This window comes from Oratosquilla oratoria, chromosome 30 (genome assembly GCF_046742065.1).
Source record: "Oratosquilla oratoria isolate Oo_2021 chromosome 30, ASM4674206v1, whole genome shotgun sequence".
NCBI classification, from domain to species: domain Eukaryota; kingdom Metazoa; phylum Arthropoda; class Malacostraca; order Stomatopoda; family Squillidae; genus Oratosquilla; species Oratosquilla oratoria.
The window spans coordinates 5,396,158-5,424,035 of NC_134806.1; the positions used below are offsets into that span (position 1 = coordinate 5,396,158).

Sequence of the window (27,878 nt, forward strand, 5' to 3'; positions counted from 1 at the left end):
ATATTCATTAGTGAGTAAGGGTTGCTTTCTATGTTCCTCTCCTAGTTTTTTACTTTTGGTAAGAGGGTGCTAATAAATATAGCACCCACTTCCCACTAAGCACTACTAAAGAGAACTGCAGTAATCAGTCGAAATATATAGACTTCCTGTTTCCAATCTTTTCTTGTGTGGTGTTATATATATATATATATATATATATATATATATATATATATATATATATATATATATATATATATATATATATATATATGAGAGAGAGTGATAGGTGGGGAAGGGTAAACGAAGATGGGCTTTAGAATACGTTTATTGTCCTGAAGTTTTGGTCTCTATGACCTTCGGAGTCCTCCGAAGGTCATAGAGACTGAAACGTTAGGACAATAAACGTATTCTAAAGCCCATCTTCGTTTACCCTTCCCCACCTATCACTCTCTCATTTGTCTCAAACAATTTATATATATATATATATATATATATATATATATATATATACATATATTTATATGTATATATATTTATATATATATATTTATACACATATATATATATTTATATATATGTATATATATATTTATATATATGTATATATATGTATATATATATATGTATATATATATTTATATATATGTATATATATATTTATATATATATTTATATATATGTATATGTATATATATATGTATATATATGTATATATATATATGTATATATATATATATATATATATATATTTACATATATATATGTATATATATATATATGTATATATATATGTATATATATATATATATACATGCATATATACAACGATCCCCGGTATTCGCGAGGCACAAGACCCCTCGCGAATAGCGAAAAATCGCAGATAAAGGACGTGCCAATTAAAAAGGCTTTATAACCCAATTTTTTATGGTCAATTTTTTGTTTTATGTCAATAAATGTTAATACTCCATTTCTAAACATTTATCTTTTTGGATATAATAATAATGTTTTATAGAATTGTAGTGATTATAGAATTGTGTGTTTGAGCACAAAAAATAGATACTGTCTTTTCAAATATTGTTAGGTTTATTTTATCTTATGGTAAATATAGGATGGAGAAATAAAACAAATATAACAAAATGAAAATTTAATCCATGTTGAAGAGTTAGTTTTCTTTAACATACTACATTCATGTTTAGGATTACGGAAGACAGTCACCAGTGCCTGGGTTAAACATAGCCTTTTCCTATAAGGTCATTCATAAGCTGAATTAAATCTTCCGACAGCAGCCAGAATAATCTGTCAAAGATACATCATAGTAGCGAAAAGGCATGTCTGCAGTGGTTTATTTATCTTTAAGACAACACACATACAAGAAATGGTCAAAGAAACACTAGGTGCCTGTTGATATATTATAAAAGGGATTATGTTAGTGGGAGAAATCACAGTAGAAGGTGAGGCAAGTGGGTTCGTTGTGTTGACAGGGCCTAAGGAAGCTAGAGTTCCTCCCTACTCTCCGGATGAGCCACGAGTTTCCCCCGCGCCCATTGGCTGTTCAACAGCCAATCAGCGAACCGAGGCTCCGTTGCTCAGTTCCACTAGGCCAGGGGTCGGCAAACTTCGGAAGGTCATGATAAAGAATTTACACTTTACAACACAAAGTTAGCTAGCATAGATATTCCACGTAACCTCACGGTCACATATCAATCCCAGTCTCCTGTCCATGCCTCCAAAGCCACGACGCCACTAAATAAATATCTCTAATCGCCCGGTGGCAAAAGCCCTCTTTTATACACTACTATCTTTTCATTTTCTTACAGACATTCTTCCCCTCCCACAAAAACCGATCCCGCGCAAGCGGGTGGTCTTACCTAGCAAGTCGCAAGTCGCAAACTAGCATCTCATGGTCAACTGTGAGCATTAGAACTTGGGATTTTTTCGTCGTTTGTCCTTAGCTAGTATTCCTTTCAAGTGAGCAGTCTTTACACGGAATTCTCTGTAGCCATATGCATAAATTAATGGATTGAGAAGGGAGTTTATAATCACCCCGATAAATAATAAATTGTTGAGGGAGTGGAGAAGGCATTTGTTAGTTCTGTTGTCAAGGATGTAAACCATAGAACCAACGACAAAAGGAACATAAGTACATGTGAAAGACCCAACGATGAACAAAACTGTTTTTGCTGCTCGGAAGTCCTTGAGGAATTGGACTTTGTCACGGGACTTTGTAATAATGTTGTTCAAGTACTTGGCAGGTTTGGAGGGCGATTTAATTTTATTTACTTTTATTACGGGAGTGTTTGACTCATCGTCTGCCATCCCATTAGCCTCTTCGGCTACACCCGTCTTAGCTCCGTTGTCTGCTTCCTTGTGCTCTGGTAAGGTATGGTTTATGGTTTGTTGTTCGTGCAAGTGTTCCTGGGATTCTTTGTTGATGACTTGTGCAGTTGCAATGCTTACATGAGTAGATCCTTGATTTTGTTCTGAATTGGCGTTAACTATTTCGCCTGTTGTACTGTTACGTATGTCTTTTGTTGATCCACTATTTGTTTCTCTATCTTCATCAATAACAGTGCATTCCTCAGATTCCTTTTCATCTTGAGTCAGCAAGAATGGTGTAGTTTCTGGATTTTGTGCAGTGTCTGGATCAAGGGATGTTTTAGTTGTATTTCCATCATCTATTTCTGGGTTGATGAGGGATGCCCCAGTACCATCACGAAGATCGTTGGTATTCAGCTCTTTATCTCTGCCACATTCCACATCTGTACCATTTTGCAGACTTTGGCACGTCTGTACTGTTTGTTGGTCACATATTTCATTGCTATCAGGACCTTGTTCTATTCGAATACCCTCACATGTAAGTTGTAATGGGGAATCCGGTACGGTTGAGTTGGAGACTTGTTCCAGTAACGCATCATGGGCATTTGGACTATCAAATTCTGTAAGACGTTTGCCTTCTGCAAGTTCTAGCCTTTTCTTCTTCATAGCCTTTTTAGATGCTTTTGAAGATGAAGAAGAGGTTCTACTTGCTGGGGTGGAGGACTTTGTCAGCTTCCATGAAGAGAACCTCATTACCATGGATCCGCTTGTTGTAGAAGCGGCAGCACTTCGACGGGCTTTGTAGATGCGAAGAGCCACGATCAGCAGACTGGTATATAAGACCACAATGATCGAGTAGGGGATGGCCACCTGCCGTGGAAAACAAAACTATATAAGAATGCAGAACACTTTTTGAATTGTACTGTAATATTTCTAGTGCACTATGATAACAAATGTTATGATTTGATCATGATTGAATAGCATCTTTATCCAACCCCCCATTTCTGCCCAGTTTACTTTCCAGAGTGGCTGTGGCTAACAAACTCTTCAGTATCTTTTGGATCATAAAATAGAAACTAATATGAGACGGGTGGTGCAGGGGACAACAAGCCTCACCTTTGAGCAGTTATCTTAGTGCAGCTAAATATTGAGATGTTCTATACTAAAGGTCATCCCATACAGCCCTAAAAATGTGGGACATGTGAGTATGACATTTTAAGGTAATTCAAAGCCAAAGGTTTTTGTGCAAAATGAAAGACTATAATGACTTTTTACATGCTGTCATCTTAAGTTTGAATCACTCAAGATTAAACTAATAAATTTTCACTTTGGTAATGCATAGGGTCATTACTGAGAAATAAGGTAGGCCTAACTTTCAGCTTGATGTTAGTTTGAAACACATTGGACTATTGTAACCTTGACCTTGACCCTGACCCAATTATTCCCCCAAATTTAATTAGGTCATATCGGGACCAATGACCACATTTAATGGATATTTCACATCCAATAATATAATCGTTTTGCCATAATGCTGCACACATACTATTCAAACGAGGTAAAAATCAAACAATATTTAAGAAATGTCATATACACTATGCACGTTGGAGTGTATTATAAACCAACATACTGTACTCTATTAGAGATGTTTTGCCGTTCACGTACCGCTGTGACAAAAACCAGTATGGAGAAGTCTTTTGAGACCACAGATGCAAAGATGCACGGCTCACAGACTCCCGTGTGTTTATACATGCCCATTGCTGGCAAAATCCCTGAAACGGTCAAATAATATATATAATCCGTGTAAATTATAAATTATACACACAATAATTCTGATTCGATTTAAAAAGAAATGTCTGAAAATGAATGTTATCCGATTCAACTGATATTAAATGTCTGTGGACGACTCTGAGCTAACAATAAAATAGATACAGAATGTATAATGAGATAGGCAGTCTATCAATATTTATCTTCGTCATTTCATTTAATACAATTATTGCAGACTTACCGATGATGATGGAAAAGATCCATCCAGCAGCAAGAGAAAGGAGAACACGAGGGACCGTGACGATGCTGGAGTGGTGTAAGGCATGGCGGATGAATATGTACTTGTCCAGCGCAATGAACACGATGGTCAGTATTATTGACTGACACGCCGTTGTAGCTAAACCTGGAAAGTATTTAATTAGATGCATTAAACTATATTCCGTCTCCTTTTAACCTGGTAGAGAAATTCTTAACTAAACGCAGCTTTCATTGCAATTTCGGTTATATTATTTACTATTTTTGTGATAATTTGTGTACATCATCAAGGTGACTAGATATCTTTGTCCTTCGTTAACTCCTTTTAAGGATGAAATTTACAAGAATACGTTAAAATCTTAGCATTCATTTTCCAGAGAAAAGAATAGGATAGAATGTGACCTATTTTAGTAAGGAAGTTAGATAGCTGAACATTTTCTGAATATTCTTGAGAGGAAGGCGAGAAAGATACATCACATAGATATTAAGTGGACGAGAGAATATTTACTTTGACCCAGATTGTCGAAATTTTGGAAGATATAAACTCGAGAACACGACAGTCAAATTATTTGCTCTCTCTCTCTCTCTCTCTCTCTCTCTCTCTCTCTCTCTCTCTCTCTCTCTCTCTCTCTCTCTCTCTCTCTCTCTCTCTCTCTCTCTCTCTATATATATATATATATATATATATATATATGTATATATAATATATACTATTTTCGGGGAAAAATTATTCTTAAAAAGACGTTTGGTTTTATTTTTCTCAACTGCAGTGATTTTAAGAGTATCTTTACTTCCCTAGAATGTGAGTTCTTTAGTGTTACATTATCATAGACTAATATAATGTAATATATACAATTTGAGATCGTATGAAGAAATACCGCCAAAAGAACCAACTGGGTAGGACACACATGAGGAATATAAGCCTAAGTTCAAACTGAGACGCAGGCCACACAGGCGACGCAGCACAGAGTAAAGGCAGACTTCCTGTTACACCTTTCTCTCACTTGAAATGCAATATAAATTTCCTCAGCATTTCAAGTGAGAGAGAAGTTCAAATTGTACTTCAGTAGAGCAACAGGAAGTCTGCTTTGTTGTTGCTGCATGGAATGCGTTTCAATTTGCGCCTAGACTGACTTTCGCCCTGCATTTGAATTGTGCATTCAGTAGATTATCATAATTTCTAGCCTAACCTAATCAAATTGACATGTGGTCAATTTCTTCATGTGATCTATAGACTGAAAATAAAAAAAGAAAGAAGAAGAAAAAAAGAAAAGAAAAAGAAAACCAACCGATGTTGAAGAAGCACGACTTGTGAAGCCACATGTCATCAGGTTCGGACAAGTGGAGCGTGAAGACGACCACGACGTAGGTCCCGATGGCCATGTCGCTGAACGCCAGGTTGCCTTCCTCCGCCATGAAAGAAAAGAAGAAAAAGACACGTTCCAAGTATTTATGCAAATTATCCTCTTCAATACCAAGGTTTTGCCCCGGAGATGAATGAAATAGCCAGGTGGAAGCCATAATAAGAAGACAGATGCCGAAATCCAGGGCCGGCCAAGCCAATTGGACACAATTGATTTCAGTTGGGCCCCGCGCCTAGGACCTCGCGCTAAGTTTACATGTACACAATTTTATATCAAAATGTACCTTGCATCTGTTTGGTTTAATAACCCCTATGCATTTCTCAAGTGTACATTTTGATTGCTTTCCATTCTACCACAGAGATATATAGTCTATAAAAACTTTTTATATAGTAATGATTCTACCGACCTTGGTGCAAGTGGGCTGGGAACATGGGGCCGACAAAAATTGTTCTTAATTGAACCCCGCACCTCCTAAGGCCGGCCCTGCCACCATAAAAAAACGACTAAAAGAGCTGTTTCGCAAGAGTCTGGAAATCTCTGACGGCCACCCATATTTACAGGTATTGCAAGGAAGCCAAAAGAAAATTCAGCTCAAACATTTACAGTTGCAGGATACCAGTGATAGATGGCGTTTCCTTTGGTGGCGGCTATGACAATAGACACAGTTACTATACGGATAACCGTTATTGAATAGGAATTATACATAGATACCTGGGCTACTTACCTATAAGGTAGAACGCGGGCTTCAGGCCTTGGCCCCTCTGGTAGACCCTGAGGATTCTCATGAGGACGCCAAGGTTGAAGGAGACCGTTACGACACCGACGCACAACATTGCCAACATCGTGGGGATCGACATCTTCCCATCGCACCCGCCTGTCATATGAATAAATGCATACATACATATACCAAAGGCTTTTCCCCCTACACGGGGGGTAACCAAAAAGAAAAAGGCATGGAAACCACTCCCACCCATTCCATTTCCTATATATTCCACTCCCCTCCACCCTCCTTCCTCCCTCTTATCTTAGCATATGAATACTGTAGATAAGCTATGATGATATGAATAGATAGGTAAAAATAAATAGATAAATAAATAACAAAAACAAGTAATAAATAAATAAATAAATAAATAAATAAATAAAATAAAGTCAAATAAAATAAAGTAAGATAAAGTAGAATAAGAAAATAATAAGAGATGAAAATCTTTCGTTGCTGGGCGTGTCCTTTGATCGAATAAAATCCTCTGGCAGTAGATATGATGAAGTATGGAAGTCAAGTAAAACAAGGAAATTTGTCAGTAGAAATATTCTAACCCCATTAACTACTGAATATTTTGTACAACTGAATACAGCCTCATGGTGGTAGAAAAATGACAAGTTATGTATTCATGGGTAAAAGAAAAAAATCCATCAGTTCTTACAGGAAGACCCATTAACGGAGGATTCCTTTCACGGGAAGAAAATCTTTTCACTCTAGCTAGAACAAAGTCGTTTAAGTGTTTTGCTCATCCACATGAGCAACAAATTTTTTTATTTACTTATTTATCTCATTATTATTTATTCTTTTAAGATAGGGAAGAGAGAGGGTCACCTTCACAATGATGTCACCCTTTCCGAAATGGTTTTATTCTGACCAATACCAGACGATTTCATTCCGTATGAGGGCGTTGGAGTCGTGTAGGAACTAAAACATTAGTTTGTATTATATAGCGGCAGGGGAGGTTAATAGGAGAGAGGCTTCTCTTTCACACCTCTTCACAGGGACAAGGCCACAGGCAACTTTGGAAGTCAGTCAAACCCGTGTCCCCCCCCCCCCCATTGTTACCCACCTCATTTGAAATCATGTAACGTGTCACATGTATCTGAAACTTAGTAGACATTTCTGTATGGTTTCTATCTCCCTCCCCCCACAGAAAAAAACAACACGTTGGCCCACTTTGTCTTTCTCTCCATCTTCCCCCCCCCCCCACACACACACACACTCCCCGCCCCTTCATGCGAGGGCAGGAGGACGTGTTAAAATTGAGACTTTCAATTTGAATTTACGATGTTTATTTCGTTCACGGGGTGAGCAATGTTACTGATAATTTCTCAGTAGAGGCATCCGTTCTGTTTTGCCACAACCACAGTCCTTGTGTGTCCAAGTATGTTTAGGTGTTTTTTTTTTTTTTGGTAGCTGTTTTGTAGTTGTTGTGCTGAGCCATTCATCATTATTAGATCATCTGCATTGGTGAGAGTTCTGGATTTGGAGTTGGGTGGTCACTCGTGAAGAGGCTATAAAGTGCAGGTGAATAATGTCCTCATTGGTGGGCTCCATCGTCCAGTCTTTTGATCCCCGATACGAGTAGGTGGTTGTTCTGGAATACTCCGCACTCTGCCAGCTAAGAAGTGTTTGGCTTATTTGTTGTCGGGAATGTCACTCCATTATCTTTCTTGATAAGATATGTCTAGGGAGTGTAATGCCTTTTTATGTCTATTACCACCGATATTTTTTTTCTGATAGGGCTTGCTTGTATTATCCCTCTAGTACTTGTTGAATGATGTTTGTGCATTGTGTGCTACTGGAGTGGCTCTCTCTCTCTCTCTCTCTCTCTCTCTCTCTCTCTCTCTCTCTCTCTCTCTCTCTCTCTCTCTCTCTCTCTTTAGGTTCGCCGGGCTATCGCTCGTCTGGATCTTCACCTTGCATCGGTTCAGAACAGTTCACACATGAAACAGAGGGTGTTGTCCACGTGGTGCCACTGTTAATACTGGCGATGCCAAGAGGAGATCAGGGAGGGGGTAGGATCACCTCTCAACCTCAGGCAGCGCCAAAGGGAGGGTGTGCCCCTCAAGAAGCTAAGGGTTGTCTTGGAAGGGAAGATGGTGAGGTACCGCTCCATCCCTGTGGGCTGAGGCCTAGGCGAAGAATGACAGGGGCTCAGCACTCTATCAGGTAGTGGAGGAGGGGCTGTTGCATCCCGGCTCCACAGAATTTGCAGTGTTCGTGACTGTCTCTCCCCGGGCCACCCACAACGATATTCAAGGCGGAAATGGTGAACGGTAGATTCCGCCCTCTACCAGGAGGCAGGTGGACTGCCTCGTACATAGTGACGAGGTAATACTACAGCGCTGATTCCGAAATATGAAGATTGCTGCTGTGGTCGGCCCTGGCCATCAATCTGTGTGATCGTGGGTGCAACGTGATCCTGCTGAACCTCGTCACTGCCTTGGCAGCGGCATCCGCAATAGTGTTTCCTGGAATCCTGGAATCCCAATATGACTGGGGATCCAGTGAAACTTTGCAGACCTCTCATGCTGGATTGAAGGTCGTTGAATAAACATCATTCATTGTCTCCCCCGGCCGGATGACGTCAGTAGCACCCCTCGAGCCTGTGTGGATCACGATTGATCACTGCCCAGCAGAGAGGGCGTTATCCAGGGCCTTGGAGATGGTAGCAAGCTCCGTCCGTAGAGTAGAGCTTCCGTCACTCGTTCTCCATAGCGCGGTCACTCCATTGGCGGTTGCAAAAACCGAGCCACACCCTCCCATGAAAGGATCCAGTTGTATTCTTATTCTTGCCGAACTCAGTCTCTCCAACAGTTTGGATATGGTAAATAGGAGGGAAATTGCTCAATAGGATGCCGGTTTTTTGGACGGTTGGTTTGGATTTAAGGTGGGGATTACCTGCGCTCTTTTCCAGATTTGTTGGAGATTTGCTGTGTCTCCAGGGTCTCTATTGCTGTTTTAGTTGGAGTCTGATATCTTGTCTGTGCCTTTTGTATTAGAGTTTTATACCTTTGTTGGAAAAGGGAGGATTCTGTGCTGGTTTTATCATGCGTATATTTTTTGGTTATCTTAATATTGTTGGCTTGTTATGTGATGTCTTCATATAGTTATTGAAATAGTCCTTTTGCTTGTTCTGTGGGATGCAGCTTACTTATATTTTATTTCTCTCTTTTTATGAGGGAGACTATTTTTGTTGCATGACTGTTTAGTTCCTCTTGCCTTGTTGAAGTGTATACTGTTGTTTATTAGTGTTTTGAGTCCACCCGTGTCATGTGTTTTGTCATCCCTGATTGTGATGTAATCTACGAATGTTTGTAGTGTGATTTGAAGTATTAGGGTGGTTTCCTATATAAATGCTATGGGTATAGAGTGTTGTTGGAGCTTCGTGGATGCTTGCGATGCTATTAATGTTTATTCAATGTGTGGAGAACGACTTGCGAGCCCTGGACATCGACCCCGACGATATAGAGATGTTGGCAGCAGATCGGAGAGTCTGTAGGCATATTGGAGCGCCAGAGGAGTGTGTGAGTGTTTTATGTATTGGTGTCAGTGGGTGTGGGCTGGTGTTGTGCATGTTAGATAGAACAAAAAATTGCATGTGTGAGGATCGATGTGTGAGTTTTTTTTTTTTCAATTTTGGCATGCCACTATGATCGTAAACCATTATCCTTATCTTTTCCTATACCAATTCTAATCCAACGAAATTGATATTGTAACTCGCCCTCCCGTTTCTAGCTCTATTACGTAAAAGCGCGTTCGCTTATGTAATTTTTTTTTATCTAATCCCTTTATAACAATGAAACTGATTTAACTTTTACGAGTAAAACGAAATATCAATAACGTTGAGTTTCGTATTGTCGGCAGAATTCGAAGCACAGATAAAATACTGAAACACAGAATTCGAAACAGTTTATAGTGTACCAGCAATAGATTGCTAAGAATATACTGAAACGCAGCGAGATCGAGCGTGGTTTGAATCCAACTCATGAATCTTTAGAATCCTGAAGTAAACGAAATTCTAAACTGCCTAAAAAAAAAAAAAAAAAAAAAAAAAAAAAAAAATAATAATTATAATGATAAATAAGAATAGATAAATAATAATAGATAAATAAATTAATTAATAAGATAAAATAATAATTATAGTAATATTAGATAAACAAATAAATTTCAATGTTTAGTGTAAAAGAGCAAAATTTAAATAAAGTAGACTGGCGACAGTCAGAACGCACACACAAGGCGTGAATAGAATTTAGGTGAAGCCAGAAGGAGTTTCACGGCTATCGAAATTGTCACCTTTGCCCTATATACTCGGACTGCCAACGCTCCACACCATGTGGTTAGAAATTAATTGTAACACTCAGATTGCCTCCCGATTTACAATCTGAAAATTTAATTTTGGCTTACGCCAGACAACTTCATTCAGTTGACAGGAACTACCATTCCATTCCGGATTCGAGCCGCCAGGAAGGGCATTTGCGACATGACTGTAACGGTTGGGCCAAACGGGAATTCGTGGGAGGTCCGGTCGCTTGGCGACAATGGCGTCGCCGATCCATGTCGACTCTGAGCGCAACTTTCACATGAATAAAGTGATCAAATGAGAGAGAGAGAGAGAGAGAGAGAGAGAGAGAGAGAGAGAGAGAGAGAGAGAGAGAGAGAGAGAGAGAGAGAGAGAGAGAGAGAGAGGAAGAGAGAGATCTTTTTTACCTCCAGCATACGACGAGACGAGGTGTATATGACCGTGCTCGCCAGTACAAGTGTCCTGCCCGAACTGCCTGAGGACCTGGTCGTCCCGCAGGTCGACATCAGGTTCCATGGAAGGCGCGAGAGTTGATGACGTCATCCTGTCGAAATTTCCTTTTTGTTGCGAGTCACACTCCCATCCTTATCTTGGGCAGAGAATTTCCATCAAAGAATTCTGTAACAAAAGAAATATCATAATGATTTACTCAATGTAAGACGATAGATTTTGTTTAAAATGAGTAGGTGGAAAAATGTATTTGAATATTGGTAAAATGAATTATGACATTAATGAAACGATAAATATATAGAAAATAACGAAAAAGGGAATAGAAATGGATATATAAAAGATCCGACAATGAAAGAAGGAGTAAAGAAAATAAAGAGTTGCGTGGTGTCAGACATGATTTTGCAGTTTTGCAAACAAAACCTAGCCAACTAAAAGTTAAAACAAAGTAAACCGACTTCCTTTTGCTTCGCACACACACGCACACACACGCACACACACACACACACACACACACACACACACACACACACACACACACACACACACACACACACACACACACACACACACACACATACACATATCAAGAAATGTTAATGGATATAGCTCTTTCCTAAAGAAAAATATTGAACAAAGTAGCAATATAGTGCTTATTGGAGATTTTAATTGCACTGAGGTCAACTGGGATGAATGGGAAGCAAGGGGCAAAGTAGATTTATGGGGAAACACCATGTTAAGTATAGCAATAAAGAACTCAATGACCCAATGGGTAAAGGAAGTAACCCGCATAAGAGGAGATGACATTCCCACAAGACTACATCTGTTATTAACCAAAGAGCCAGACATCATCAGCATCTTGAACTCTCTTTGCCCCATAGGAAAAAGTGACCATGTAACAATTGAATTTCAGCTGGAGGATGCGGTAATAGAGCCAAGAAAGGAATCACACAGGCAAGGAGACTCAATTTTAGGAAAGCAGATTACTTAAGGTTGAAAGAATTCTTTGAAGCAAACTGGGAGGAATTCATGAATACCACAGGGATAAGGAGGAAATGGGAAATCTTGACGTTTACAACTGGGGAGTGAACAAACATGTGTCAGATACTAGTGGAAGGAAAAAGCAAAAACAGAACTGGTTTAACAAAAAGTGTGAGATTGCAAAAAAGGCCAGGGGCGTGGCTTAGGGACAATAGAGGAAAAAAGAAGCAATGAAACAATAGAGGCTCACAAACAAACTAGGGATGATTATACAAGAATCCGCAGAGAGGAAGAAAGCAAATTTGAAAGACGCGTAGCAGATAGATTCACGCAAAGATGAACCGAAACTGTTTTACAAGTTTATAAATGGTAAATTGAAATTCGGGTGAGTAATCACCAAATTGATAGTGGGTGGTAAGGTCTTTGAAGAAGCCTCAGCTCGGGCAGAAATAATGAATGGAAGTTTCCAATTAGTCTTTACAAAAGAGCGCACTTTTTTGGAGAGACGGGAGCAAAAGTAAATAAATGAATAAATAAATAAAACATAGAATATATAAATGTAGAAATTAGGGACGTGGTTAATCTCTTGGGATCATTGGAAGTGACACATACTTCAGGACCTGACGAGATCTCAAACTGGATACTTAAAGAATGTATGGAACAACTAACGGGCAAGATTCACAGTCTTATTACATTTTCATTGAAAGAAGGCATTGTACCGCTTGATTGGGAAAGGGCAAATGTGGTACCAATTCACAAAAGTGGAAAAAAGAAGACCCCACTAAATTATAGGCCGGTATCACTGACCAGCACAAAAGTGAAATTATGTGAAAGGATGGTAAAAGATCGATGGGTCAAATATCTTGAAAAGATGGACATATTGACAGAGTCAGTTTGGCTTCAGATCTGGAAGGTCGTGTGTGTCGAACCTTTTAATCTTTTACTCTAGAGCAGTGTTTCTTAACCCCTGGGTCGCGACCCAAATTTGGGTCGCCAAGCCATTTTATTGGGTCGCTAAGGGTTTGCAGAAAATAATTATTTTCCCACTACAAATATATTATAATTATATACTGTAATAATTAAAATACATGATGCCTAGTTTTAGGATTCTAAGCAGACCATGATTAAATAAAAACTCCAAAGCAGAAAATTTATTTGTAGGCTTGGGTCGCGATGCTTAATTTGTGCAAAATTTTGGGTCGCGATGCTTGATTTGTGCAAAATTTTGGGTCGCTGCCAAAAAAGGTTAAGAACCACTGCTCTAGAGTGATTGAGTGATGCAAGAGAGAGAGGGGTGGGTGGACTGTGTGTATCTCGACCTGGAGAAGGCCTTTGATAAAATACCTCACGGTCGATTTATGTGGAAATTGGAGCATATGGGAGGACTGAAGCAAACTAAACAAATAGAAGAACGATTTTTAGAGGGGAGGGTACATGCGGACAGTAATAAATGATGAGATGACTTGATGGAGAGTAGTGATCAGCGGAATTCCACGAGATTCAGTGCTAGTACCAATATATGATTAATGTTTCTTAATTTTGTCAATGACATTATGTTTGCAGATGATGCAAAAACCAGGAGAAGAGTAAAAAATAAGGATTGTAGGCTATTGCAAAAAGATCGAGACGTTATTTTCGTATGGAGACAAGAATGAAAAATGAATTTAATACCAGAAATGATAAAATATTGGAAATGGGCAATTGCTGCAAAAGACCAATTTTAAAATATTTCATGAAAAGTTAATCAATTACAAAAGCAAAAGAGGAATATTTAGGACTGTTAATAGAAAACTTGTCGCTTGACAGATATATCAGCAAAATTGTGAGAGAGACGACACGAACTGCTACTGAATAGTAAAGAGGCTTTTCACAATATGGATGAAGAGATGATAAACAAATTCATAGAGACACTAATCCGTCGAAGACTAGAATATACGCCAGTGGTATGGTCCTCACACAGAGTGAGGGATATAAACAAGATCGAGAGAATACTAAAGACAGCAGCCAGACTGGTTTCTAGCCTGGCAAATAAGTCATATGAGGAGAGACTAAAAGCACTGAGTCTGCCAACTTTGAACGAAGAGAAAAGGGTGATATGATGACAGTATTCAGGTTTCCAAAGGAGATAGACAATACTGACAGATCTTGATTAGGGCTTTAAGAAGTCATGAAAACAGATTGTGAAAGACTACATGTCGAAATGATGCGAAAAAGTAAAAAATTCCAAATAGGGGCATATATGCTTGGAATAGCCTAGAGGGCTATATAGCCTAAGATGAAACACTACACGAATTGAAATCTAAATGTGATAATTGGAAATTAAGGATGATGAATTGGAAAGTAGAAGACGGGACTCAAAGAATGTTGCTCTCTTCCTGTATAGTACGCCAGAAACTTGGCTTTTTAGCTTTGATGGAAATCGTCACCTTGACCCAACGTGTTCGGACTTCGAATACACCGTCTAGTGAAGAAAAGTTTAAACCAACGCGCCACAGCAACACACAAAGCAGTTGAGAGAAACCTGATGGTAACACTTTGTGTGCGTTCATGTATATGTCTACAGTCTGTGCGCTCCAAGATGTCTGTTCAGTATGTGCATGACTCTCTCTCTCTTATTTCCCATCTATGTGTTATTCGAAATTGTTTTTATTCTGCATATAGTAAGAGAAGCTCATATACAAAGAGTATCACTTGTTAGGATTATAACAACGATTTGAATCAATTCTATGACACGTGGCAACAGCGCTTTTTCTCCTCCCATGTTGCCACGCCGAGGAGGTGTCACAGGTGAGACTAGTGGGATGGGTTATAGCTAATCGTCGATATAATCCTAAAAAGTGTTAGTCGTGGTACTATGCAGCTTCCTTTACTATATACAGAAAAAAATGGCAGAGTAAATCACGACGGTCGCCCTAAACGCACCCCTTGTAGAGCACAGACTATAATTATAATGTATAGGAAAATAACTATGCTCGTGGAATCCGGTCTATTTATCAGTCAAACCTGTGTGAGTGTGGGACTGTGGGTGTATGTCTACGTGAGCGCGCGCGCGTGTACGTGCGTATACGTAAGCTTAAATTTAGACTAAATATCTTTGCGTGTTTGCACGTTCGCAAGGTAATTCCGCGTGAGGAGAACGTTCTCGCTTCGACGAGGCGACGTCAAGTGCTCTTGGATAGCCAGGGCAAGTGACAATCTCACGGAGTCGTTGGGGATCAAGCCCGGATCCAGGTGATGACGGAGCGAAGAGGAAGCTTGCTCAGCCTGTTCTAGCAGGAAATTGGCTATCAACCGGAAGTGAGATAGTGGGACGAAATTCTAAAGTTTATTAGTTTTGAGATAAAGTATTATTTCCTTCATAATTTTCCTGATTTACGAACGTGACGCTACGTAGTCTTTATTTGTAGGGACTACAACTGCCACAATACTACAAGGAACAGACTTTTCCAGTAACAGTTGAAGTGTATTTCACCATCCTAAACTCAAGAAACACGGCCTTAACCAAATAAGGCCCAGGACCACCTTTAAGGAGTTTGTTCTAGCTAACACAAGACGATTTTATTCAGTCTTCAGGGACTTCTCGGGCCTTGGAAATTTTTCAACAAGGAGTCTTGCCTCAAACTGAAGAGAATCGTCTGCCATCGTCGCGAAAGGGTTCAGTATTTTGTTGTCATTGTCCTCAGGCGATTTTATTTCCAAACCTTTTCAGCTTATTACCCAGTATACCATACCACAATAAGCACGTTACCCTATCCACAACATTGATATATATGACTAAATTAAATCACTAGAGATATTTTCGTTTATTTATTGTATTTGAATATTGTGCATCTCTAATGACTATTGCCAAAGATGCCAAGAATCTTAGTGGGATGGATGGAGTTGCATGTTTGAAGGTTATTGAGGAATTCTTGGCTTCTTGATGTTCAGAATTCTTAACTTTTTTTTCTGTCAACCCTCCATTACCCCCGAAGAGATGTAAAATTACCCCCAGTTTGGGAACCACTGGCTCACTGGAACCTGTGGGTGTGAAAAGGCTGAAACTCTTCATCACAGCGGTGGGTCTTAGGGTCCTTTCACACTAGGCAACTAGTGACGGTCACTAGTTGCCTACCATTATTTTAAATTGAGTCTTTCACACTACGTCACTGCGGTTGCCCAGTTGCGCAACAGGCTACGGCTGTTGCCCGCTCCGGTAACAAGTGACCGTCACTGGCAGTTGCCGTCACCGACCGTCTCTTTTTCTTGACCAGCAAAGTCAACAGAAGCGCCTCCTCCATTGATGCCATTCTTTCGGCTAATGAGATGATGAGAAAGGATTCCACAACTCGGTGACAGTCACTGGTTGCTTGCAGTTGCTCGAGACTTTCACACTAGGCAACTAGTGACCGCCGCTAGTGACGGTCACTAGTTGCCCAGTGTGAAAGGGGTCTTATAGATCTTTCTTCTGGCCAAGGGAATATGATTTCATTCAGCTGAGGAGGGCGGGCGAGGGTCACTGGAGCCTTGCTCGGAAGTATTCACTGTATCATGGTTACTATTCACTCGGACAAGTTGGACTTTTACGACAAAAGAAACTCGGACGCAGATGTTATGGGCATTCAGATCCCTGGCGTTTCGTCACTCAAAGGGTTTTCTCAAATGAAAGGCACAGTTCTTTGTGACGAAACCTCAGGAAGTTAAAAACTCGTAACATCTTTTGAGTTTCCTCCGACATCAGTTTATACACCGTGCAAACAAGAAGTAGGTATTTATAACAGGAATATCAGAGACACATGAGGGTAAATGAAGAAAAGAAGAAATTGAAAAAGAAGATGAAGAAAACGGAGAACAAAAACAAGAAGAAGAAGAAGAAAAAGAAGAAGAAAAAGAAAGAAGAGAGAAAAAAAAAGACAACGAAACAAATTTTTATTTGAACCACAAAGATGCCGGTTGAAGACAAACCAGCAATACCTCTCATTCAAAATATCTTGAAATATCAAATATCCCTTCTTTTTTGGGACTAAGACGGTGTCGGTATGGATTTTCATCGCCAATAACTAGCGTTTCTGTCCTTGGGGTCAATATCACAAAGGTAGTAAAAGAGAGGTTTAAGAAAGGTAGCAGAAAGATAAGGTAGAAGTTGAAAATGATGAGAGTTCTTCTTTGAACGGACATCAGTCTCCTGAAACGTTGTCTGTGATCTTTCTTAGTAAAGGAGTGAATGAGATGTGACTTTATCTCTCCAGATTCCTGTCTCCGTGGGGGACTATATCTTTGATAACGAGAAGCTTAGAAAACGGTAGACAATTAATCTTTGCAGCAGAAGTCAAATGTTAACATTCGCGCTTGTCGTCTCGGTGCAAAGAAAGACACGTTCCAATGATGTAGTGCTTGCAGTGCATGTTTTAGGTTTTGTTAATTTGTTATTTCTTATTAGATGCTGCACGTCGATGTACTTGAATACAGATAGATCTCTTGGCATTGCTGGCAGCTCGTTTCTGTCAGTTATCGGTGCTATCACCGCTTATCGACGGACACAGCGTCGTCCGTCGACAAATTTGATTTACCATAATCTTTCGTTCAGCGTGTCAAAGAAATTTGGCTCAGTGTGCATACGATAAACTCGTTGTGAATAAGACACTGGAGCTGGAACAATGCAGCGTATCGTAATGTTTTGTACTGTTTCGGTTGAATCTTGTTAGAATTGACACCAGTACGCTTAACACACGAATGGCAGATGTCATGACAGATTGATGTATTTATGGCGTGAGAGAAGTCACGTCTCTCCCTCCCTCCCTACCTCTCTTCCTCACACACCCCATCTCTCTCTCTCTCTCTCTCTCTCTCCCTTCTGTAAAACACACACACACACACACACACACACACACACACACACACACACACACACACACACACACACACACACACACACACACACACACACACACACACACACACATTTGCAGACATAAAAGAAATATTGGTTACATTGATAAGCTAGACTAGAGTATGCGGCGACATTGTGGTCACCCAGTACCAAAAAGAATATAAAGAAAGTAGAAAAGAGCAGTAACAAAAATGGCACCTGCACTTGCAAATGACTAAACTGGAGTTACCGACGCTGGAGCAAAGAAGAGAGGTGACCTACTGACCATCTACAGAATCATGAAAGGCACAGAGATACTCGATAGAGAGGATTTACTAAACTGGGACAAGAGAAACACAAGAGGACATGGAAAGAAAATAAAAAACATAGCTACAGAAGAGAACTGAAGAAAAACAGTTTTCCACATAGAGTAGTGGACACTTGGAACAAACTGGATAATGAAATAGTATGCGCAAAAACCATTCATGAGTTTAAAAGCAAACTAGACACTGCGAGATACAAAGGAGGGACACCACGAGCATAGCTCCCCTTCCCGCAAAATACAACTAGGTAAATACATCTAGGTAAATACACACACACACACACACACACACACACACACACACACACACACACACACACACACACACACACACACACACACACAGTGTGATGCCTGTCGATCATGAGACCAGCACGTGATTCAAGACCGGAATACAGAATCACTTGCCCGTGCGAAGTGTGCGTGTGTGTGTTTATGTGCGTTCTTTCGTGCGTGCGTGTGTACTTTCTTGCTTCCATATTCATAGAAAAAACATTATCTTGTTGAATAAACATGAAGAAATGTCAGCTTAGGATAGAAAAACACCAGTGCCCCGAGGAAGAAGGATTGGACACCTTTGAGGAGGATTTATATGGGTGTGGTGGAGGGATAACCTCTGGAGGAGGAGGAGGAGGAAGAGGAGGAGGAGGAGGAGGAGGAGGAAGACTCAGGCTGTGAGCATGAGAACTTCGGTTGCTTATGGTTGTAAGGACGTTGCTGTGTCTCCCGTTGTGGAAGAGGACATTATAATGGAGGAGGGGAAGAAGAGGAGGGGGAGTGGAAGGAGGGGGAGGAGGAGGAGGGGGAGTGGAAGGAGGAGGAGGATATTAAAAGGGAGTTTAAACGGTCTGACGGTTTGTCGAACGCGGTTCGACAGACAAGTGTTTAAATTGATGTGTGAACGAGGGTATTTGGGGTTTAACCAACGTGTTCGACAACCAAATACCCCGTTCACACGTTCACACGTGTCTGTCGAACCGCGTTCGTCGAACCGTTAGACCGTGTAAACCCCCTCTTAAGCTACGTCAGAGTTGTAGGATGAAAAAGCGGAATACGAGAGTTACGAAGGGCAGGAGGACGAGGAAGAGAAGGAGGAGGAGGAGGAAGAGGAGGGGAGAAGGAGGAGGAGGAGGAGGAGGAGGAGGAGGAGAAGGAAGAGGTAGGGTATGTTAGGAGAGGTGTTAGTGGGAAAAGCTACATGAACGATGCTAATGATGGAGATGACAGCCCGCGAGGGGGCGAGAGAACGAAGTAATGTTGGAGATGATGGCCCCGGTGTGATGTCTTGCTTCCCCAACATTCGGCGAATCTTTTGCATGTTTTTGTGTATTCAGTTAGATACACTTACACATCCATTCAAACTAATGAGGAACATGTTTATACGTACTTACATTTGAGTACACGCACATACACAAATATATATACACAAATATGCCCAAACACACACACACACACACACACACACACACACACACACACACACACACACACACACACACACACACACACACACAATCGTCGGATTGACGGCGAAGATTGGAACTCCGGAAAAAAACGCAATTTTCGTGGATTTCAACTACGAGGAAGTACCTTTTTATATTAGTAGGGAAGGGGAAAGCTCGTGCTATAGTAGAAAGGTAATGAAAGGGGAGAAGGGGAGGTATTACTGAGGGAAATGGAAAGAAATTAGGAGGGAGACGAACGGGCTCCCCCTGACAGCAGAAAAAAAATGTAAACAAGAGGTCTGCTGACGACACAGGGGAAATCGAAAATATCAGTAAAAGCATTAAGGTTAAAAATATAGATAAGAACAACACAATGGAAAGTGAAAATAATAATCTCCATGGATTTAATGAGGAGGGGGGATGCCAACCTCCCCCGATTAGCAAGTCTAGAAGAAAAACTAGAGAAAATGACCGAACATTGGGAGAGTAGGTTCGATCAACTTACAAGGATAGCACAGAGAGTTGATAAATTTGAAAAGTTAAAGAAGGAGAACCAAACCCTAAGGAAATAGAAGAATTAAAAAGACAGTTAAAAGAAGAAAAATATTAGAATGAAGAATTAAAGAGGAATAATAAAGAGAATAAAGAATCCATAGCAAAAGAAGTACAGGGTTGGAAAAAAGTCCAAGAGAATAACAAAATTGTATTTAAGGATATAGTAGCACAACAGATGAAAGATCAAACTAAAGACACAATTATTAAAGTGATGAGGGAGGAAGAGAATATAGTGAGAGACTTAGCGGATAAAAAGAAATGTATAATTATATTGGGAATGGAAGAGAAATATAATACAAATTGGACTACAAGAATAAAGGAGAAGGAGAAAGTAAATAAGATATTGGAAGTAGTTCAAGAAGATGGAGCAGAAACAGGGAAAGAAATAGAAGAAATATATAGACTAGGGAAATACAATACAGATAAGACCAGACCAATTAAGATCAAATTCAGGTCACAAACAACAGCAGAGAATATCTTAGCAAAAACAGGGAAACTAGCAAACAGTGAACAATTTAAACAGATATGGATAAAAAGAGAAATGAACAAAGAGGAAAGAGAGGATGAGAAAGCAAAAAGACAAGAAGCTAAGGAAAAAAAACGAGAGAAGAACAGAGACAGAAAAAGAGAAATTCTATTGGAAAGTAGTGAATATGAAAGTGAGAAAATGGTACATAACAGAGAAAAACGGAAGGGGAACAGAAAACACGATGGAAGTAGCAGAAAATTGAAAATGTCTTACACAAATATAGATGGCTTAATAACAGGCTTGAACGAACTGAATGATTACCTGAAAGAAAAAGAACCGGACATAATGGGAATTGTAGAGACAAAATTGAAAGGTCCACTACCACCCAACAGTGTAGGACATGGTGCATATAGTTGTTGGATTAGAAACAGAGAGGTAAAACAAGGGGGTGGAGTTATGTTCCTGACTAAGAAGGATATAAATGTGAAGAATGTCACATATGGAAGAAATAGAGTAGAGATGATTATGATGGAAGTGGAAGACAAAGATAGGAAGAACAGAAAGTTTGTAATAAATTATGTGCCTCCTAAAACAGCCTCGTGGGAAGAGAGAGAACATAAAATTATGTTAGAAGACACAAGGATAACATTAAATAAGATAATGGAAGATTGAGGAAGAATAGTTATAATGGGTGATTTTAATTGTAAAGTAGTCTGCTGGGAAGATATGATAGTAAAGGACGGAGAAGACTCACGGGGAAATGTACTACTTGATATGATTATTGACTACACAATGACGCAATGGATTCAAGAGAACACTAGGTATAGAAATGAAGAAGAACCATCGAGACTGGACCTAATAATCACATCAGAACCTGAAATAGTGGAAAAGATTGAATATAAGACACTAATAAGTAAAAGTGACCACATATTGGTTGAAATGGAACTAAATGAGGAAAAATACATAAAAAGAAATGAACAATATAGAAAAGGAAGAATAATGTAAGAATTTTTTTTTTTTTTTATAAAATAAAAGTTCTTTCAAAAAGAAAAATGGGAAAGAATATACAAAGAGGAAACAACAGTGGAAGAGAAATGGAATATTTTGACAAAAATTTATATAAAAAAAAAGAGTGGAAAAGTATGTCCCAAGACAAAAGCAAGAAAAAGAATATGTAAAGTGCTGGTACAACAAAAGTTGTAGGAAGTTAAAAGACAAAAGAGACAAAGCTTGGACAAAATGGAAAAAAGACAAAAGACCTGAAAAAAGAAAAATATATAGTAGTTATAGAAATGAATATGTACAAGTATGCAGAGAAGAAAAAAGAAAATACGAAAAAGATGTCATAGAAAAATGTAAAGACCAACCAAAACTATTTTACAGATTTGTAAATAACAAAGTGAAAAACAAACAAGATTTAGAGAAACTACGACAAGGACTTGAATACACAGAGGAAGTAGAAATGGCAGAGATTGTGAACAAGCATTTTAAATCAGCGTTTACAAGGGAGAACATACAACCTAGTGATATCGAATGGGAGGAGAAAGTCCCCCCTATGAAAGAAATAGAAGTAACAAAGAATGAAATAATGAAACACTTGAATAATCTTGATGTCAGAAAATCGCATGGACCAGATGAAATAGCAAACTGGATTTTGAGAGAATGCAGAAATGAACTGGCAGACAAAATACATAGCATAATAAACAGTTAATTGAAAGAAGGAAAAGTTCCAAAATATTGGAGAAGAGCAAATATAGTACCTATATATAAAGGGGGAAACAAAGAAGACCCCTACAAACTATAGACCAGTCTCTCTAACAAGCACGATAGCAAAAAATTTGTGAAAAAAAATTATCAAAAGTAGATGGGTAAGGCATTAAAAGAAAAAAAAACGTACTAAACTCAAGACAATCTGGATTCAAACAAGGACGATCATACGTCACAAACTTAATGTGTTTCTATTCAAGACTAATAGATATAATACAAGAAAGAGATGGATGGGCTGATTGTGCATTTCTAGACCTAAAAAAAGCTTTTGACAAGGTGCCACATAAGAAGTTGCGAAATTAGAAACTACAGATGGAATATAGGGCAAACTGCTTCAATGGATGGAAGACATTTTGCAAGAAAGAAAAATGAGAGTGGTGATAAGAGACAAACACTCTAATTGGGATGAAGTAATAAGTGGTGTTCCACAAGGAACAGTTCTGGCTCCAATAATGTTTGATATATATATATATATATATATATATATATATATATATATATATATATATATATATATATATATATATATAATATTAATGATATGGATGATGAAATTGAAAGTTATATGAGCTTTGTAGGTGATGCAAAACTATTGAAAAAAGTGAACACGGAAGAAGATTGTGAGTCACTACAGAGTGATCTCAATAAAGTATGGGAATGGAGTAGGAAGTGGGAGATGGAGTTCAATACTAAAAAGTGTAGTATAATGGAATTTGGAAAAAGCAAAAAACAGAATAACAAAATCATATAAATTGGGAGAAGGAATAAAAACAGTAGAAAATGAGAAGGACCTGGGAGTCATTATTATGAATAATATGTCCCCTGAGAAACATATAAACAAGATCTTTGGAGAAACTTATAATTTGATAAGAACAATCAAAGTGGCATTTACATTCCTGGATGAAGAAATGGTAAAGAAAATACTAATCATTTTGGTAAGACCAAGATTGGAATATGCAGCAACGATGTGGTCACCAAGTACAAAAAAATGCATAACAAAACTTGAAGGAATACAAAGAGCAATTACAAAATTGGCACCAACACTCTCAAAACTATCATATGAAGAAAGACTAGCAAAACTTGAACTACTGACACTAGAGTAAAGAAGAGAGAGAGGAGATTTGATAACTATTTATAGAATCATGAAAGGCATAGAAACTATTGATAGAGAGAATCTAATAAAATGGGATGATAGAAATACAAGAGGACACGGAAAGAAAATCAAGAAAGACAGCTATAGAAGAGATTTGAAAAAGAACAGCTTTCCCCACAGAGTAATAGACATTTGGAACAAGTTAGATGAGAAAGTGGTGTGTGCAAAAACAATACATGAATTTAAAAACAGTTTAGATAAAATGAGATATGAAGACGGGATCCTACGAGCATAGCTCCCCTTCCCGTAAAATACAACTAGGTAAATACACACACACACACACACACACACACACACACACACACACACACACACACACACACACACACACACACACACACACACACACACACACACACACACACACACACACACACACACACACACACACACAAAGCAATGAACCTAAAGAGTTTACTCATCTCCCTCTCTCTCTCTCTCTCTCTCTCTCTCTCTCTCTCTCTCTCTCTCTCTCTCTCTCTCTCTCTCTCTCTCTCTCTCTCTCTCTCCCTCTCTCTCCCTCCCCCCCTCTCTCTCTCTCTCTCTCCCCCCCCCCTCTCTCTCTCTCTCTCTCTCTCTCTCTCTCTCTCTCTCTCTCTCTCTCTCTCTCTCTCTCTCTCTCTCTCTCTCTCTCCCTCTCAACCGAGGGTCATTCTGTTGACAGCACGAACTGGCGAAGAAATGAATTGGCAAAAGAGCGAAAAAACGACGACGGCGATGAAATTTCGACCCCTTTGGTGTGTATGCACTATTGTATCTAATTCTGGTGTCGCCAGGCGATTTTATTCAGCTGAAGAAACTCCCCGACGACGTCAAAGGTTTCAAAGGTTTCTTCAGTCCCAGAGACCCAAAGAGCCGCTCCTCCTCATGCAAAACGTCGAGGGCGGCGGCGAGCTCGATACAGTTCCTTCTGGCTGGCGCCACGCGATTTTATTCAGCTGAGGGAAATATCCCGATCCTCAGGGACCAATTACCGAAAAAAGCGCCAAGACGATGAATGGCGGCGTCAATGGCAAACTGAACGCAAAATCAGTGCCCGCAATGAAAATAGCCTGTGTTTCCTAGGCTCGCGCGGACATGGTAATGGTAATCTTAACGAAATTTGTCCGCAGTAAAGATGGACTGTTTTTCATAGGCCCGCGTAATGGTAATCTTAACGAGAGTTGTCAGCAGTAAAAATGGTCTGTTTTTCATAGACCCGCGCGGACATGGTAATGGTAAAGGCAAATTCGATGCCCACATTAAAAAATAGCGCGGACATGGCACTGATAATGATAACAGCTTTCGGTAACGGTAATCGACAATCGCTATCCTAGCGTTATCCTTCGGCATTGGGATCTTAAAGAGAAAAATAATGTATAAAAAAAATCTTCGACGGCGAACAGTTCCTTCTATACTTCTTTCATTATCTGGTGATCCATAGGATGTGGCCGGCAAAACCAGCAGCGTTGCCACGTCTAAACCATCTCCAAAGAAAATGGGGGCGGCACCGTTTTCTTTATATTTACATGTATGACCGGTATGACTGGCAAAGGATGAATGAGTGTCCCGCGCACCTGTGACTCAGCGACCCCCCAAACCCCACGGAAATTCCTAGGTTGGGAGCCGGGGCAACGTCGCCTGACCTGAGATGCCACATCGTTTAACAAGTCTCTTCTTTTCTTTACATGCATAACAATTACTCGTATCACCTACCGTTTAATGAAAAAATCAATATACATTTAGAATATTCCATGTTAACATACTCGGGGTAGTGGACAGCTTCCGGTATATGCTGAATATTTTGATTCAGTACGTGACAACACGGCAGACAACACCTTGTGGGTCACGAGATAATGGAAATAGTATAGTCCTTTGACTACGCAAGCTTGGAGGGGCACTACCCCTCCAGCCTCGCCGGGTCTAAGGAACCCGCTCGGCTAGGGAATGAGGATGCCTACCTTACATACTCAGTAGGCATATTACCTCCTCCTGTCGCTTCCTCGCGTTGTTTCGCCGTGTCCAGAGGTCGTCGCCGCCGCTAAAGGTCGCGAAGTGGTGTTCGGTCTTCTCGGTCGAAGTCGCTTCTGCCGGGCTTGAATGTGTCTTCGTGTCTAGATGCGTATCTCTGCGCGTGCGTGTGATTGGGAATGTGTATGATTGTATTAAATTTGATTTCCATTTGATATCTGTTGAACGTCTCGAGATTCACGGCCTGGGTACTCGCAGCCCCACAGCGGAAGGTAACGGTACTCCAGCTCTGTCATAGATCGTTTTGGGAAGAAACGTTGGTTTGCTGTCTGTGTTGTGTAAGTGTAGATTTCTATGTCACCGGGTTGTAAGCACAAGAGGAGGGGAACAGTCGTCGATTGTCAGGTCTCCCTACTCGCATGTAAACGGGTAAACATAACAGTTGAAGTTGATAGGGACCGAATGGCAGCCCCTCGGGGCTGCACCTCCAAACGGAAGTAAGGGTGTTGGCGGGTTTTGAAGACGGGCGGCAGGGAGATGATTCTCTCTGACGTCCGTCTTGCAGGATCATCCACCGATGGTCCCCATTAATACCGATATATCGTATAAAAGAATAACGAGTTTCTATTTCCAGGTGTCAAAGACCATAAGGGTACTAGGGGGAAACAGAAGAAGAGGAGGCGTTGGAGTGATAAAATATTGATTTTTAATGTTTCATCACCAATAACCAGCGCTTCTATCCTTGGGGATTAATACCGTGCCGATGAGGTTGTGCCAGAGAGGTAGCAAAAGGAGGAACAGTAAAAGTTAAAAAGTGATCAGTATTCTTATTCGAATGGAAATAAGTCTTCTATCACAAGAGAATGCTACGTGGGTCTGGTCCTTAGAGGTGTCACTAGTCCTTAAAATATTGACTGCGGAAAATTTATGCAATCGATATCCCATATTTGGTAAGAGATGAAAGAAAATTGTAGAAAGAAGGAACAGTATAGATTAAAAGTGCTCGACACTCCTTCGTGTGCTCTATCACATATCGGCATTCTCGCCTCTCACAAGCTTTTGCAACATCATTATTTTCACGTGTCTGCGAAGTTGCGTAGACACAATCTCTTAGCGATTTATTAAAATTTCTGTCGTTCTCTATACGAAGGTGAGATTTGTAGCCCTAGCCATTTACTTTTGCGGTATTCATAGTTTCTTGTCTCGCTGCTTGACCGGCATTTAGTTTGTAAACTGTGTGTGTGTGTGTGTGTGTGTGTGTGTGTGTGTGTGTGTGTGTGTGTGTGTGTGTGTGTGTGTGTGTGTGTGTGTGTGTGTGTGTGTGTGTGTGTGTGTGTGTGTGTGTGTGTGTGTGTGTGTGTGATACCATGATCTTGGATCACGTGTTGGACTTGCGATCGACAGCTATTTCCCTCTCGTAAGAGAGCTCAGAGCTCATATATGACCGATCTATGGGTAATGCTGTGTGTGTGTGTGTGTGTGTGTGTGTGTGTGTGTGTGTGTGTGTGTGTGTGTGTGTGTGTGTGTGTGTGTGTGTGTGTGTGTGTGAGTGAGTGAGTGTGTGTGTGGCTTATGAAAGATGTACTGTATATTGTATATATACATGTATGTGTGTGTGTATATGTGTTCGAGTATTACATGCGTATGAACATTGTATGTGTGCTCGTGCGGGCGTATGCAGATCACCGAAGATCATGTAGCTCGCCTATGGTATTCCCTTCACAGTAACACAAACATTTACATAAAGCTCGTCTCGGGTACACTTTCTACAGTAATGTAAATATTTACCTCTTTGCGGCCAAAGTCCCTCCGGAGCTCGAGTCGGTCCGCACCTCTTCCACTAGTTCCACAGCTCGACTGAGTTCCTCACCTGATCGGAGTCTCATATATATTATCTTATCATGGGAGTTCCTGATTCGTTAATATTACTAATTTATTGTATGTTGAGGAGTATGAACCGAGGCAATCTCTATGGAATATTAAACTAGATTATACACATGATTAGTCCAGTATAGACTTTCATGTGTTTTTTAAAGTGTCCACTAGCATAAACATACGCAAGCCCGGCGGAAGATGTACACACAAACGCAGAGACCCACACGTACACGTGTACCCACGGTCGTGCACACACACACACACACACACACACACACACACACACACACACACACACACACACACACACACACACACA

General features: G+C 40.0%; 1 protein-coding gene across 1 annotated transcript; it reads right to left on the reverse strand.

The window, feature by feature from the left end:
- Positions 1-1,111: 1,111 nt before the first annotated feature.
- Positions 1,112-27,564, reverse strand: LOC143040998 (uncharacterized). The gene is made up of 7 exons (XM_076212510.1): positions 27,473-27,564; positions 11,155-11,365; positions 6,406-6,555; positions 5,607-5,720; positions 4,304-4,465; positions 3,961-4,067; positions 1,112-3,168 (listed from the first exon to the last, which is right to left on the reverse strand). Exons 2-7 carry the CDS (start codon positions 11,288-11,290, stop codon positions 1,900-1,902), a joined length of 1,938 nt encoding a protein of 645 aa, XP_076068625.1. The 5' UTR covers positions 11,291-11,365; positions 27,473-27,564; the 3' UTR covers positions 1,112-1,899.
- Positions 27,565-27,878: the final 314 nt, after the last annotated feature.